Genomic DNA, 17,433 nt, shown 5'->3' on the forward strand with positions numbered 1-17,433 from the left:
TGACTGAAGATGTCATATTTTTCCACAAACCTTAAAAAATAATCCTTTTCCACTACAAAGAATGACTTAGAAAAATTATGGATATAATTATTCTCCAGTTCTTTCAAGAGCTGTGGCAGGTAGGATTTAAAAGAATTAAAATTGCAATAAATACAAATGCAAACACATATTTAATACACTACATGTTGAAAAGAAAAAAGCATCAGAAATCGGTTAAATACAAGGAAGTAGATTTCAAAACTAGATTTCTACCTAAAATAGTGGGCATTGCAAACATAGAGAATTACTTCTTGTCCCCAGTCTTTCATTTGCTGCAGTGGGATTACTTTTAAGCACTTTTTCAATAATTTCAAAATAATCTTTCAATAATTTCAAAAACTCAATAAAAGCGGAAGTAATAAAAAAATCATGGTCTCCACAGCATTCAGCTGACACACATGCAGTAAGGTCTTTTACTACATGTCTGAAGAATGGACAATTAGTATATTATTGCTGCTTCCAAGTCTTCAAAACTAAAGAATCCCTGGGAAGGGAATAGATTGGAGGAGGGGGAAGGTGGCCTGGAACGTCTACACAGCCAGGACAAAAACCAGGGGCACAGAGAGTATAACACTGAAACTGATTGATAAGTAGCAGAGTGCAGTGTTTACCTTTGGGGAAAAAAAAGACAAAAACAGGGCTGTAAACATGATGAAATATGGTCAAGTCAGCATAGAGTGCATGGAAGAGGTGAAGACCTTAGAAAAAGAATAGGGAGATGAGAAAATAGTTGGCTAGAGGACCAGTGAAACAGGTTGAAACAAGACTACAGAGTGTTTTGAAAATGTAGAAAGAGAAAATTTGAACTGAATTCGCAGTAAGACATGAGAGTAGCACAAGTGATGAGAATCTTATCCTTGCATAGGAAATGATTCAGAGAAAAAGATTATGATAGAATTAGACAGTTATTGAGTCATGAGCAGAGATCACAACAGAAACAGTTAAGCTGAAAATGAAGGTAAACTATGTTTCAGAGGTGCTAACAGGGTGATATAAAGTTTTAAAAAAGTCATAGAAAGATGGATTTTTCCAAGGGGACACTTCAGTATTTTAAACACTGATTAAGAACTTACAGGCTACATAGGGGCTATGTTTGTTAGGAGAAATATATTTAAGAGATATAAGTATAGATTATTGAGTTATTTCAGTAGTTCTGTTCTACTGGGATCAACTAAGTCTGTATGATTAGCAGCATTAACAAGCAGGCAAAGGACTAACAGTGGGAAAAGACCCAGCTCCATGTCACAAATAAACAAAATAAGTTGGTATCAGAAAACTCACTTCTGAATGTCTTTTCCAATACTGCTGCTTCTCGAATAATTTCAGAAAAGGGGCACAAGAAAATATGAATAGCTTCTTATCATTTTGTAAAGGGTTAGAGGCCAGTTAAGCACCACTTAAGAAGAAAGGAAGCTACTAAAACTGGCAAAAAAGGAGTACTAAACTTCTTTGTTAGTGGATCTCTACTTATTTGAAAGAAAAGAAAAAACTACAAAGAGACTCATTTCTCACTTATCAGCAAATAATCTACATTTCTTAAGTGGAAAACATCTACTTTTGATAAGTGATTGTGCTATGGCTCAGATATGCTGAATAAACCAGTAAGAGTTACCTGACAAGATGAATAAAAAATTAAGGTGCACATATTTCTCAATGGCTAAAACCAATGATATTATTTAAAAAAATTATGCTATTAGACAAAAAGTTCTAGTCCAAAACTAGGCCATCACTGTCTATATGAACAATTACTGCCAAAGAGGTTGTATCTTTTAAGGAAATATTTCTTATAGGATCTCATTTTAAAGAGTATAATTAAAAGTGTATTTGGAAATCAGATTTATGAAGTAAGAACGAAATCATACATCATGTCTTTACATGGCAAAGGTTATCATGAATATACTCAATACCTCATGTTAGTATATGAAATAGGAAATATTGAATTTTCTTCTGACTGCCAAATGTAGTGTCTACAGCAAACATAGTAATTTGCTTCTGTGTATCACAGATGTAACCGGACACTTATGAGTTCCAAAGTTTTCAATATAAAGTCACCATGTAGTATGGTCACACTGCTTCTAGTCCTGTTAGTATATCTGGTAGAGATTCACAGATTTTTAGTGCTTGATCAGAAAATGCTCATTTATTGACAGGTAAATATTTTTGAGAAATACTTTTCAATAGAAGATTCAAAGAAATACAGGTGTATAAGCAGTGGTGTCATTCAGACTGCCTCATAGCTCTTGACCTTGTAGATTCATAGATCTCAGGCCCTGGAAGTACAGTGATGATGGGGCCAGGAAACTGTGTCTGTGAGAACTTCTAGGCTTTTTGAAAAGTTTTGAAACTTTTCCCACTGTCATTGGCCATGGAGCTCATGTGCATTCCATTATGGTGGATTTCTTTCTTGTCAGCAAGGTTACAGTGAGACTCTTTGCAATACTTCCAAGATCTTCATACATTTTGAGAAGCTAGTTTCCTAGCCAAAGAGAATACTTCAGCTACAGAAATAGGTTGTCCTTTCAAAAAATAATAATAATATTAATAAGAATTTCAGAAACTGTCTTCCATCAAAAATTTTAAATTTTCTTCCAAACTGGAAAAAGAAGCCTATTGATGTGTAGAATTGCATGTTGGATTTCAGCCAGGATTAAATTTCTTAAGTTTTTCATAAAGTTTTTGTCTGTATGTGTGTAGCTGGCAGGAGGTTCAGCTACTGTAAGTAAATTTCATTCTGATTTTCAAACAAAACATCATGAGATTCTATGGGACAGCATCAGTGAAGATAGGTGTGATAATTTTTGCAACTGAAATCTATTTGGTTATGTTCATAGTCTCAATTGTTGAAAAAAGGGTTCAATTTTTATTTTTCAAAAATGTTCACAAAGTACTGAAACACTATCAGACAAGAAAAGCACCCAAGAATCTCATTTTCTTTTATATATTCTTCAAAAATCTTTTGAGAGGGTACAGTGGTAGATTCTTCCTTATGTAACATGATACTGCTACCCACCTTGGAAAATGATGACAGGACAGAAATTACATAGACTAGTAAGGACACATTTGCGAATGCTTAGCAATACAGATGTGTTTGAAATAACAATCAGAGTAAGTGATATTCCTTGTGACAAGGAAAGGTTTCCCTAGAGACTCAAATTTACCTCCCTGTCTTTTGGAAAAATGGCCTTTACCAAAGTTTAAATTTGAATTTGATCATGTCTTGCTGAAACATTCATATGGCAGGTAATGCTCTTGTATAGAGCAAGTGAATTTTTACAGTGAATAACAAGGAGATTACATGAACAAAAGAAGTTTACCAATAAAAGAGTGATAACAAAAAATCTGCCAGTAAGTAGATGTGTTGAGCCATCAAGAGATACTACCAAGGTACTGACCAAGCTGCTGTAAGCTTTTTCAAAGGCAATACAAGCTCACAGAGAAAAATAAGAAGAATATGCCAGTAATCCTCCAAACCATGAAACTAGGAACGCATATGGAAGCCTACGCTTTTGTAAAGCAGATAAATAATACTAATGACATTAAGGGAAATTTGTTTTATGTGACCAATCAGGTGTTTGGCTATAAAGCTTGACTAACAGCACTATATCAAACAAGAAATTAAAAAAAAAAAAAAAAAATTCTTGAGACCTCTGAGATACTCTGATGGGATCCCTTCAGGCTGAAGCTTGTTTATTGATGGATACTCTGCTGTAAGAATCACTGAAATTCCTAATTGAATTCAAGCATAATGATGTCTTCAGGTTTTGATGCATTGGTGATGTACCTAAAAATAAATGACCTTGGAGTTTTTAAACTGATTAAAAATGAAAAGTAATTTATCAAAAATTGGCTTAGCTCTTGTCTCCTCTCATTAAAGAGTTTAGACACACTGCTTAAAGAAGAACATATGAAAAGGAAATTACAAGTGAAGGGCAGTTTTGTCGATAATGCATCGGACAGAGGCTGAGAGGACTTAAATAACTTCCAGCTCTCCAGCAAGCCCTCCAAGTTTGGGTGACATGGACAGGGATCCTGTGAAGCTTTGCCTGAATTTCCTAAAAACCAGAAGGGCAGCGGATGTGTGAGAGACACGGAGAGGCTGGATGCAGCCATTGTCCAGAGGCAGGATAGCGACATTCTCATGGCCTGGTGCCAGAGGTAATAAACGCTCCACAGGGCTCCTTCCTTAGGCAGAGATCTGTGTTGACTGTGACTGTAATGCTCAGAAGCCAGGCTGGTGTGCCTGCATGCAACTGTATCATACAGACTTTCCAGCCCAGGTCTCTGGTAGTTTCAGGGATGCTGCTTTGTACTGCACTGCACAAGGTAAACATGCCCTGAGATTTCCAGCCATTCATCGGTAACACTTCTGTATCACACTGGGATAATCTGATGACACATTTATTAACGCCTATGAGCCTGGATGCACAGAAGATGACTACCATATAAACACAGAAGCAAAAGCCTAAAGGTTTAAAGAAAGTGAGTTTAACAGCTGCTGAATTCTGCCACTGTCCTACTGGGAAGAACGCAGTGATTCAGCCCTAATTGGTCACAGTAATGTACATTCGGGCACTACCATGAGGTTTTGCACTTACATTTGTCTTCTGCCTGGACAGAGGATAACCTCAAGCAGGAAAGTCAGGACCAAGTAAGAGTATGAAACATGGAGCCTGGTGGGATTTAATTTGGGCTTCAAATTAAAACTCACTGGAGGGAAATATTGAGAGGAAGCCTCTCGACAGGCAAGTTGATAAGCAGTACGTGTGCTAAAAGCAGGAATCTTAACAATAAACTATCTCCTAGAAATCTTTGTATATGGTGTAGAAAATTGCTGCTTCTCACATTTAAAAGTACTGCCTAAGTTAATACATAGAAAAGGGAAAGGTGAAAGGAAAAAATATATTGTGCATGTTTAATTAATAACAATTGCCAGAAAAACTCTTCTTTTGCCAGTAACGAATGGATGTCTGTGGCAGTTATTTCTCATTTTAAATACCTAATCTGATATTATATTTCAGTTCAAAGAACTAAATGAGAAAAGATGCTGTAATCTAATCATACCACAATCCAGGTGACATCTGTACTAGGCAGAATACTGTTGTTATTCTGCTGTCTTGTTGCTGTTGCTGAGAATGATGAAGTAGCAAAATTACATTTTCCCATTATTATTTCCAGACATTCTCTGGCAATGGTTTGTTGACTCTAATAAAGCTTCAGACAAAGCTGTCAGCAGAGGAAATGGCAGAAGGAGAGCAAGGAACAGCCTCCACAACAATACATGAGTATAAAGCCTTGGTGATAGGTTGTGCATTTTCTGAGAAAATTTAATGTGTGTATCTCAGAATCTATCATAAACCTGCAGCTGAATTCCAGAGGGATGAATGTATTCTATCAAGTCACAGTGCTTAAGACTTTGACAAACACAAACATATTATGAAGGATTAAAGAGTCAGAAACTTTACCTGCTATAGTGTTGAGGAACATCAGGTATTCAAAATTAGATATCTCTCGTCTTTGCCAGCGCTGAGTCATGTTGGAGGATTTATAAAGCTGTCGGGGAGTGGCCAGAGAGATTCTCCTATAAAATACATTTAAAGAATGATTATTTTAAAGACCTCATTAAATGTTAAGACATAGAACAACATTATTAGTGTGATTAATTTCAGATTCTCTCAGAGGTTTTTTTTTTATTCCATTTAATGAAGTAAAAAAGACACCATATCCCTTACTTGCGAAATTACTCAAATTAAGATTTCTATTTTATTTTACCAGAACTACAACACTATAATAATTCAGAAGAATGTGCTTTGTGGTCTATTTTGTTCTGAATCTGGTTAAAAAAAAACTGGAAGCAAAAGAAACTGCAGACCTCCTGGTGCCTGTGTTGCCCAGCAGGAATAAAAGAAGCATGCCATTTCCCTATTTCAAAAGGACATGTTGAGATAAGTTCATTAAGGTGAGTGATAGATATTAAAGTGCCGTATATTTCCAGCACATGGACTAAAGATATTTACTCCACAATTTGTGTGCCTTCTCCATAGTCAGTTACCCGTGATCTACTCCTATATTCCAGTAACCTCCAAGATTTCTACTTCTAGCCTGGTTTCTGAAAAAATCCAGGTTTATTCTGTTATCTGCTCACATGTCCGCCTGCCCATCTCTCCATGATAATTCCTGAATTGCATTTCATTGAAACTGGGAAAAGAAAACAGAAGTTTCTGAGATGTTTAAATTCCACACGTTTTCTATAAATTAGATGACTCCATGAGGGAGAAAGAACCAAACTACTGTGCCAAAAAAAGAAAATCTGTAACAAGCAGAGATAGCTTCATTGATCACAATTCATTTCGAAAGAAAGAAGTATTCAGTGAAAAGAGACAAGGAAAATATTTGAAAGGAGGAAAAATCATCTCCTCAGACACCTTTTTTTTTTTTACAGAAATGTACATTTTGTAAATTGATCAAAATAGAGAAAATGTTTGTATGTTGTTTTTGTTTTTTTTTCTAAAACTCTCCTCAAAGTTTATCCTATTCATGAATTTAATACACTATATCTATAGCTTGCCACGAGTAACTAGGAACACCTGATGTTTCAGCTTTCAGATGCCCCTTAGACATATTAACTGCACTATTTCAGGGCTCTGAATGCTGAGTATTCTCTTAAAACAAAGTCATATTCAAGGTGTCAAATCAGGCAGCAATTACAAAAATGTCGGACACCTACTTATAAAGATATATGCACATACTTCTATACATGCACTACACCCTGCTTCCAGTTAGAAGGATGACTACTGGAATGTGACTGGAATGAACAAACAGTTATCACAATCATAGGTCTTTATATGTCTAACAGGTCAGTGCCTAGGTTGTGTGTGTGCTATACTTAAATTCACAAATTAGGCATACAAAAATGACATGTGAGCATATGTGTGCTTTCCTCTTCTTTTTCTTCTTCAGTTTTTATTTTAATCTCTATATTTACTCAAAACTCCAGTACTTAAGGCCTTGCCAGCTAGTTGTGCATGCACTCCACTAGTACACAGAAGGCACTGCAAATATTTTGTTTCTATTATGCTTCTTCTGAACAATCTATCTTAAGAACTAACTGAATGTAATCACACTTTATGTTTTATTTCACCAAATAACAGTTTTACAGAGAAACTCTCAAAGTTTTATTGTTCCCAGTAAACTATGACTAATGCTGGACAAAATTAATAAATACAGAAATAAAAGTACTAAAGAGATAATTAAATTTGCAAAGCATTTCTGTCATAGAATTTCTGTTTCTCTGACAATGAAACAAAAGTATATATATCAGTATAACTTAGTATGTGCTTTTAGACTTCACCAGCAATCTATCAGTCTCACAAATCTATGAACTGTTACTGCTTCAGATTTGAAAGTCTGATTTAGGTGAATTCTCTACAAAATCAGATTATACTGAAAAAGCTCCTTATTTGTTTTCTAAGTTGTTTGAAAGATTTGAAGTTCTTTCAGCAGAATCTGGAGAAAAAATATGTGCAATAAATTGGTTCCACACCTGCTTGTTTCGGTTAACACAGAAAGACCCACTGTTTTGTGTCTTGCTGAATTATTCCACCTTTGATCAAACAATTTCCCTGTTTCTGTATGCCATCAGAAATGAGAAGATGAAACAACAAATGTATTTCCTTAGCTTCTGGAGAACTACGAAATACCTCCTCAAAATGAAAGCTGCAGAAGATCCTCTGATGGGATAATCCAATTTTCCAAGTTTTATTTGCTTTAACTATGTTTACTAAACAATGTTTTGTTCAGGGAAGGGATGTTCTATATCTCACACATGGAGCATGATCAGATGCCCTTTCTCAATCACTTTTAACTTAGCTACAATCCAACTTGATACAAACAATCCATAGGTATCTCATTAGAAGTGTAGCACCTGCATGATGCTTTGTTTTACCCTGTTCCTGTACAGAACAAATAAAAGGCCTGGAAAAGCCACTGGCTTCTGGCAAGAAACTCATCAACATTTGCTTTCAGTCAAAGCTCTAAGAGTGTTTTTATGCTTTAGTGAAATCAAATAATTTTCCAACTGTGTACCTTCCAAAAACCCAATGTATACAACCAGATTTGAAAATCCATCAACAACCTACCGTTGCAGAAAAAGTGGCAGTGCTGACTGCACGTTAAGCATGGTTACCATATCAGCTAAACTATATGTTTTCCTTCAGCAAGAAACATTATTGTCCCTTTGTACTCAACTCTGGTGAGGCCACATCTTAAGTACTGTATTTAATTTTGCAGCCCTCACTACAAGAAAGATATTGAGGCCCTGGAACATGTCCAGAGAAGGGCAACGAAGCTGTGAGGGTTCTAGAGCACAAATCTTATGGAGAGTGCCTGAGCAAACTGGGATGCTTCAGTCTGGAGAAGAAGTGGCTCAGGGGAGACCTTATCGCCCTCTACAATGACCTGAAAGGAGGTTGTGGTGAGGTGCGGGTCAGCCTCTTCTCCCATGTAGCTTGCGACTGGACTAGAGGAAATGGCCTCAAGTTGCACTAGGTTGTTCAGATTGGATATTAGGAAAATTTCTTATCTGAGAGCGTGCTCTGAGAGGGTGCTGGAATGGGTTGCACAGGTTGATGGTGGAGTCACCAATCCCTGGAGGTGTTCAAGAAATGTGTAGATGTTGTACTAAGGGAAATGGTTTAGTGGGGAAATATTGGTGGTAGATGGACAGTTAGACTGGATGATCTTGGAGGTTTTTTTCAATCACGATGATTCTATTATTATCATTTGTATTTATCTGCTATAATAATAACTGAAACTACTGTTTCAACTAAAGCATTAATGGCCCACATAAATTCAGTGAGAGATGCTAGCACTTGTGTAATGGTGAAGTATGATACTGTAACGGTATCTTTACAATTTCTTTGATCACTGTATGCTCAGAAAACCACTAGCAACTCATGCTTGTTTTCTAGGCTGTGATAATAACTTCAGTAAAAACACGTAAGTAAATTGTATCTGAATTGTTAAACCATAAAAAGTGGTTTGCTAATAGTGTTAAAACTGAGAATATCACTTTCCTATGTAGAGGTGAAGAAATAAGTTAAATAAAAAGGGTTGTACTGTCAGCCCAGTTGTGTCCAATGACAAGGTAATAAGAAAACTACAATCAATGCATCATGTTTAGAAACAATGAAAATTCATTTATCAAAGATGAATGTGATAACCAAGCACTTCAACATGTGACTGATTTTAAGGACATAATTATTTCCCTGTAACTTTGAGCATAGACTGAATGTTTTGTTGAATAAAAGCATTAGACAGCCAAAGGTAAGGAATGGTAGCAGAGGCAAACTGGAGATTTGCTCAGAATGGTTGCTAACAGTCTTGAGAAGCAATACCAGTTTGCTTGTTTCTATTTGTCTGCATTATTAGATCACAAATATTTTTTCCTCCGTCTTTACTAGTCACAGGATTTCTCCATGAAAGTAGAAAAACACTTAAAATACACATACTTGCTTCATTAAAACTAATTAACTCATTCAGACTGTTGCCATCTTGAATTGCAATCTTTTATATTAATGTAATTAATTTTAAATTTAAAAACTATAACCAGTGAGAAAATCAAGCTAAGGAATTTAAGCAAAACCTTAAGAACCTTAAAATGTTAAAATATTTTAAAGTACAGTTTAATCTGGAGAACTGGGCATAACATATGTTAATGTTTTACTCAGTGTAGCAGTTCCCTGAGTAGATGCTGGCTACTCACCATTTCTGTTTATATTTGTGATACAAATACACATATTTATTAAAACTCCTACTAGCATTCCCATATTAATGGGAAGAGAAACTATACTGTAGTATAAACAAAATATTAACTGTAGTTAATACAGTTATTGAGCCAGATTTTCCCTCAGTTACTTCACTGAAGTCCTACTGTAGACATAAAGGGTATGTAGACAGAAGTAAATACCATGATTAAAGGGTCTTTTATGGTGCATAAACCATAGAGTGATTACACGAAAACAAAAAGGAAAATCAACTTAACTACCATATGCCAGATTTATTCTGAAGGCTAACAAGCCCATTTTTGATTCAAATTGAACTATAATAAAAAAATATGGAAATAACTGCACATAATATTGAAGCAGAAACTTTTCTCAATTATTATATATCAACAAATTTTTCCAGATAATTATTCAGTGAATAATGCACAAAGAATATGAATTTCAGAAGTATAAGAAAGTCACTATTAGATATGGAATTCTGATTGATTCATTTGCATTTTGTTTGTTCCAGAACATGTGGCTTTTTTTTTCCTTCAGAAAAGAATGTTATTACTTTCCACTTGGAGACTGCAATTCTTTTAATTTGAGTTTTTGGAAGAGCAGTGCAAATATACTAACAAGGTGCACCTTACAAAGAGATTCCTCAACTTCCCCTTGATCTCAGTGAAAACTTGAGAAACTTGGCAGTCTGCCTCAGGATTTCAGCACATTCAGGAGATCAAGACTTAGGCACCAAGAGACTCTTGATCTCATGATGGGGAATGATTTTCAGCTGGAAAAGAAATAGTTATCCAATCCTACAAGTGCTTTGACATTATAGAGTATTTCCACATTCTGCGCTGGGATAAAACAAGGAAAATGTGGATTTTTAGTCTGTAGAAAATGACTTAAAGAAAGAGAAAGACACATCCCAGATAGCGCACTGATGATTAAGTCATTGGCTTTTGGCCAAGCCAAGCCAAACTGAGATCTGAACCCAAGGCACCATATTTTTTGAATTTCCTGCTGTCTATTCTTTCTCTTATACTTATTTCTATTTGATTTTGAATAGGAATTCACTCTGAATCTAAAAAGCATCCACAGACTTCAGGTTATGCACCCTCAAAGATGATTTTAGGTTTGAACAAACACTTTTAAATAAATAAAAAAATGGCAGCAAGATATCTAACCCCAGATCAGTGAGGTACACATAAAGACCATCTTACCAAACACAGAAATATGAATGCTTTTCTCAAATAGGATCTGACAATTAGGATTCTCATTTCTGACTATAGGTTGATTTGATATTGATGAGACAGCAAATGAAGACTGTAGCTGTCTTGAACTTCAGTTGATATTTTCCAAAATGTAGATCTTTCATTTTGGAAACAGAAAATTTTAACTCATTAAACTAATGAATAGAAGGAATTTACAAAATGCAAAACAGCCACTATACTGATGAATAATGAAGCAAAATGACATACATTCACATAAACCACCAGTGAGAAGGTACATAACAAAAATAATTTTCATTCAGTAAACCAGTCAAGTTTACTTCAATATTCTTCATTACAGACACAATAAGGATGATCAGTTGTGCATATACTTATAAAATCTGACTGAAAACTAGGCTTTAAAGAGATAAAATACAAGTTTTATTATGGTCCTTCTCTAGGAGGCGTGCGTTTCCATTAAAGAATGCAAAATCCAATTTAGAATACTTTTAGTTCCATTCTGAAATAACAGAACACATACTAAGTAAAGAGTACTGTTTCTCAAAATACCCCATCAAGACAGGAATAATGTTTTAGTATTCACAATTATAAAGATGTCATGTATTTAATATAATAAACACAGAACATACCAACTATTTTAATCAAATTACCTGGCTTGTGGCAAACCATAGCTGGTTCCTACTCCAACACGTGGTAAGCTGTACACAACTTTTTTCACTGTTGCTTGGTCAGGAAAATTAAACATAACAGAAGCTAAATGAAGAAGAAAAAATAAGGACTAGTAAACCACGTAGCAAAATTTTTATCTCCACCAGCATATATTAAAATAATTTTGGATTTTATTTGGAAAGAGAAGCTAGTTAAACATTTATTTTTACTCCCAGAGTTATTTTTGGATTTTTTTTTTATTATTATTTTGGTGATTGATTAATGGGATTGATTTTGACTTGACAGGACAAGGAGAAATGGTTCCGAACTAAAACAGGGAAGACTAAGACTGGATATAAGAATTTTTTTTTTTTTTTTTACAATACAGATAGTGAAGTACTGGCACAGGTTGCCCAGAGATGTGGTGGATGGCCCATCCTCGGAGACACTCAAGATCAGACTGGACAGGGCCGTGAGCACCTGATGGAGCTGTAGGCATCCCTGCTCATTGCAGGGGAGTTGGACTAGATGACCTTTAATGGTTCCTTCTATCTCGAATGATTCTATGATTCTATGATTTTAAAATGTAATATATCATTCAAGAAAAACATAAGCACTTTACCAAAGGAAGCACAAATTTTAAGATTAATCAATACCATGCAAAATATTTACTGGAACATTTTTTTGCAACACAATAAACAAAGACATACTTCTGTTTGCCATAAACACTTCCAAGGCTGTGTTCTGGAGAAGATAACGTCTTGAAAAAACAGCCCGAATCTCGCTGAACATCCATTTTCCATGAAGACCTTCTGTATAGGCAAGGACCTTTAAAGAAAGTAACGGTGATCATTACTGGTAGAATATTGTCATCTCAACATTCACGAAAACAGAGTCACATTTTAACCATCCGTGTAGTACAGATAAGCTAACTGTATTTCTTTAATATTTAAAACCATTAGTTAAAATAGGACCTTAAAAGGTCTTAAAATGCAATCAGGTATAGCTGTTAGAAAAAAATATCAATAAGAACAGTAACTTGGTACTCCTAAGATATATTCTTTGTGAGTCACACCAAGTTATTTTCTTCAAAACCCACAAAAATCTACAACCAAGCACACAATAATGGACACAGTTGCGATTATGCTTCATTATTTTCTTCTGTGCTGAGTAGCAGACTTATTTCTGAGGCTGTGCAAAGCACAACCAAAATAATCTGTAAATGACATCCATTTCAGACATAAATTAGAGTTCTCCAAATTCCATTAGTAAGTGCAGAAAATGGCTAGAAAATATGTTGACACGGAAACTTTTCTAATGTTAAGTATATTTAATATACCAAACTATGAAGAAAATGTGTTGGTTTTTTTTCATTTTTAATTAAGTGCAAAAGTATTTTAAAATAAAATAGTTAAAATGTAGCATTGCTTTTTCAGTTTGTCAGTTTTTCAACTGAAGGTATTGGTCTAGAGTTAGATGTTAACACATAAGAAATCTCTTTCACTCCTTCACTCTTATGGAAAACAGGCACAAATTACACAGTTTAATTAGATATCAGCTTTATTAATTAATCTCATCTGGGAATCATCTTTCAAACAGTATCATTTGGTACAAAACATTTTCCCAAGTCTTTTCATCATCTGGAAGGCTCCCTTTAGCTTTTCACTCCTGCTCAGGAGGGCTCTGCCCATAGCTGGTGCTCTGACAGCCTTCACCTTTACCAGTTTGGGAGGAGGACCATCCCCTCACTGTACACCATTGCATTTACCGAGTTCTGCAGACTGTGCCTTCCCTTAGCTGCACCTAAGACTATCACAGGTAAGAGAGTTCATAGTGATATTCAGTGAACATCTTCACTAAACAGAAATACAACAGAAACTTTTAACTGGATTTTATTCCTCTGTTCTCCATTAGGTATATAGACACTTTTGCTGCACCAGCTTGCAGTGCTCCTACACCAGCTGAAGCCTTGCTTTCTGTAACCATGACCTCTCCCACCTTCTGAACAGGGAAATCCTAGGGAGCCCATATGTTGCTGCTGTCAATGATCTTTCTTGCTTGAGGTACCAGAAATCGGATTCTCCAGCTTTTCACAGATGTAGACATAAGATATTAACATTTTCATAAGTAAAAAAAACTAATTTAGTTTTATACACACTGTGTTAAGAAAGCTCCATGGATATCTGTTCAAACTTTGTCTTCCTTAGCTTTTTCTCATAACCACAATGAAACCATTTCAGAGATGATGCTAACAGAATGGCAACAAAACAAATGTGCATCAGTACACTGAAAAGTGTTCAAATGTTACTTCTGCCCTTGATGAAAACTAGAGAGAGAAGATCCATACTGTCTATGTAGAAAGAAGACACAGGTAAGGCTTGGAGCAACGTTGTGGCTAGAGGTACAGTTTCATTCACCTCAGCTCTCCAGACTAACTAAACTCAGCGTTGAAGGGAAGGAGCTTGATTTCTTTGGTGGTCTGGAGCTACGCTCAAGAGGCTACATGCTCCCTCTAAGCAGTCATGAGACAGCGGTGGTATTACTACATCATACGCTAAATTCTTGTCATGTTAAATTAACCTTCATGTTAAAACCCTGCACCTCATTTTCACTTTGAACTCTGTTGGCTTCAGCTTCTAGCCACTGGATCTCACAATACCTTTGTCTATGAGATAAAAGTGTCCTCTAGTATCAGATATCTTTTCCTTGTGTAGGTAATGACAGGCTGTGATCCAGTTACTGCTACCTTTCTCTTCAATAAGCTAAATAAAGAAAATTTTCCTACAGTCTCTAGCTGAGATCAGATGAAGAATATTGTTGTTATAACTTATGTGAAATTCAGGCGATTAAGAATGAGTATAAAGTTTCTAGAACCAGCCTTCTTCAGATGTCTTCTGTGGCTAATATATATCTTCTGTCATTACACTTTCTTAAGGTACTGAGAGGAAAACAAGTTTAAAAAAGACTGAAAGATGAGAACAGTCTCAGGGAGGAGTTTGAAATGTACATAACTGTAACCAGACCTACAGCAGCCAGAGGATTTGCCAGAGAATTAGTTCCTTGACAGGTCATCATGCTTCAGGAATTCATTTTTTGTTTCAAAAATGTTTCTAGTTGTCATACGTTTTTTTCCCAGGGAAAAACATCTAATACTGACTGTATTCTGTGTATTTACATTTTACACCATTCACAGTAAGACATTTACAATGTCTCCAAATGAAGCAGAGCTTAGTTATTACCCATCAACACTATCAGCACATTATATGCCAACCATACACTGTCTTTTGCTTCCTCCTCTTCTACTCGTGTGTAAAGCAACCATAGCTTCATAGATGTACATTCACCAGCTGCCATGAAATGAATGGCTAAAGATAGCACTCCAGATGAGATTAAAGCAGTAAAAAGCATAGGAAATCAGAGGAAGGGAAGGAGGCTATAATTCAGTTACTGTTCTCAATTACACTCTTCTTAACTGTCTATTAGTCCTAGAGATATCAGATTATCATGCTGATATCAAATCATCTCAATTATTTCAGTATTTCTGGTGTATTGTTTTCCTGTTCCAGGTATACTACCTATTTTGTCATCTTCCATAAAATTCATCTTATGCTGTGTTCACGATGCATTAAACCTTCCATTATTAGATATCTACACCTGACAGTCAAAATTATTGACACTGTCTGCAAGATTCTTTCTCGTTACTATAAGAACAAACATAATTTCTCTCTTCTGAATTTAAATGTTTTAAATGGAATTGTATTTTTTTATTATTTTCATGATTATTTAGAACATATTTTTATCATTTTGCTTTTCCAAATCACACAAATGAGGATCTGGCTGGTTTATATTTCTTATAAACAGCATATACGATATATTTCATTATTGAGAAAGACATGGAAATATCCACTTGTTGCATCGAAAAGCATTGAAATTATGTTACCTATCTCTCTGAAGCCAAAATTACCATGTGCTCCATCCTGTATTTTGATGTTTACATATGAAGTCAATGCTCTTTGTATTGATAGTTTCATGAGTTTGCCTCCTAAAAGTAGCTACGAAGACTCTTTTCTCCTAGCATGTATTAATGCTTGAAACACTGTGATTAAGCACAGAATTCGTAATAAAATTAAAAAATAACCAGTCACATCTACATTGGAGTTAAGCACTCTTTTCATTTCTAATATAAGGCATAATTACTTGGTTTAAAACTTATTTCCCCTTGTAAAAGCATTTATGCGGAGATGTGAGTATGTTTAAGAGACAGTAATAAGTCCCCTGGTTAGATAAAAACTAAGAGTCAATAATTGCTAGAATGCACTGCAGTAAGATGAAGCTGTGACCCTAACAATAAAATGAAAAATCTCTAAACCTCAGGATTATATAATGAGAAATCTACTAGTGACACCTAATTAGTTTAGATTAGTAAAGAAGCTTGAGATGTGCAGATGGAAAACTCTATTGAAGAGAAACAGAACTACTAGGAACGTGATGATCCCTGAGGTTCCTTTCAACCCAAGCCATTCTATGATTCTATGATTCTACTACTGAAGTGTTTTCCTACTCAGCCCAAATATAAAAGCTCCATTATTTTAATTTAATTTCTGATGCAATCAAGATCTCTTCTTATTTTCAAGTATGAGTCAGTTCATTTTGGATCATAAAGTCTACTTCAGCTATCATTCAATTTCTGATAACAAATTAATTGTTCACTAACAGCTGGAATTTTGAAATAGTACATTAACCAGAACATGAGAAATTCTAGTTTCCATGCTGTTAGCATCCCACAGGAAAACACTTTCATATTATGGCTTACTTTTACAGCTTCACGCCATTTTTGGCATCTCATTGCACCACTCACAGTACTACAGTTCCGGCCCTTTTGTTTTGATTACTGTCTTTGCAACTGAAATAATCACATAATCAAGCATTATTAAGAAATCAAGGAAAGCAACCTGTACAAGTTCCATGTATTCCAAGTTGCTGACTTTATAGCAAGAATGGTCATTTCCCAAGCCTTTCATAAAGAATTGTTGTTTATTGCTCAGTGTTTCCTTTTTAAAAATAACCCTATTGGATGACCCATTAATGTTTCTGTATTTGAATTAAGTCTACTGTATACAGTGGGAATTGATCATTTGTCATTTGGAACCAGGTCTCTTGTTCAGGGTGTTCTAATTATAATCCAATTCCTCAAAGAAAGTGGTAATTGATACTTCTAATATTTGCCAGCCTTTGTTTACATCTAGTGCAAAATGCCTATATTTGTAAACATATACATATGCTTTAAATTTTATTTTATTTTATCTTCCTTTGTTATTCTTGACCTTCTGTACTAGTAATGTCATACAACAAAAACAGAAAGGTCTTGAAATTATGTATAGTAGAACTGGTTAATTTTTTTTGCAGCATTTCCACAGAAAAATTCCAAAGTTCCTAAAGATTATTTTCTTCAAGGTCTGAGAAAGATCTTCAGAGTCATTCTTTCCAACTTTCTGAATAAAATACCCATTTCCTGAAAGTAAATGCATTTTTCTTCCATTATCAATGCCCTGAAGGTGTCCTAAGAAAGTTGTAATTTTGGTACTGAAGATAAATTTTCATTTGGTAAAGACAGTTTTATTCAGTTTTTAAGTGTAGCTCCTACTGTCTTTAACTTGGACGCTGCTATTTTAGTGTTAAAGAAAAGAGCTCTGGTGTGTCCTTAGTTTAGACATCAAAATGAGATCTATCTTTTAGACAGTTCTGTTACCTGG

At 35.1% G+C, this 17,433-nt stretch overlaps 1 protein-coding gene across 8 annotated transcripts in view; it reads right to left on the reverse strand.

Annotated features, from left to right (window-relative positions):
• NBEA (neurobeachin) overlaps positions 1 to 17,433 on the reverse strand; it is a 470,888-nt gene that overhangs the window by 89,665 nt on the left and 363,790 nt on the right. For all 8 annotated transcript variants that reach the window (XM_015277560.4, XM_040704875.2, XM_025153000.3 and 5 more), the window contains 3 exons: positions 12,391 to 12,508; positions 11,683 to 11,785; positions 5,502 to 5,617 (listed from right to left, as the gene is read on the reverse strand). In XM_015277560.4, coding sequence (XP_015133046.2) covers positions 5,502 to 5,617; positions 11,683 to 11,785; positions 12,391 to 12,508 — 337 coding nt within the window. The remainder of the gene's footprint in view (positions 1 to 5,501; positions 5,618 to 11,682; positions 11,786 to 12,390; positions 12,509 to 17,433) is intronic.

The sequence above is a fragment of the Gallus gallus genome, chromosome 1 (genome assembly GCF_016699485.2).
Source record: "Gallus gallus isolate bGalGal1 chromosome 1, bGalGal1.mat.broiler.GRCg7b, whole genome shotgun sequence".
NCBI classification, from domain to species: Eukaryota; Metazoa; Chordata; class Aves; order Galliformes; family Phasianidae; genus Gallus; species Gallus gallus.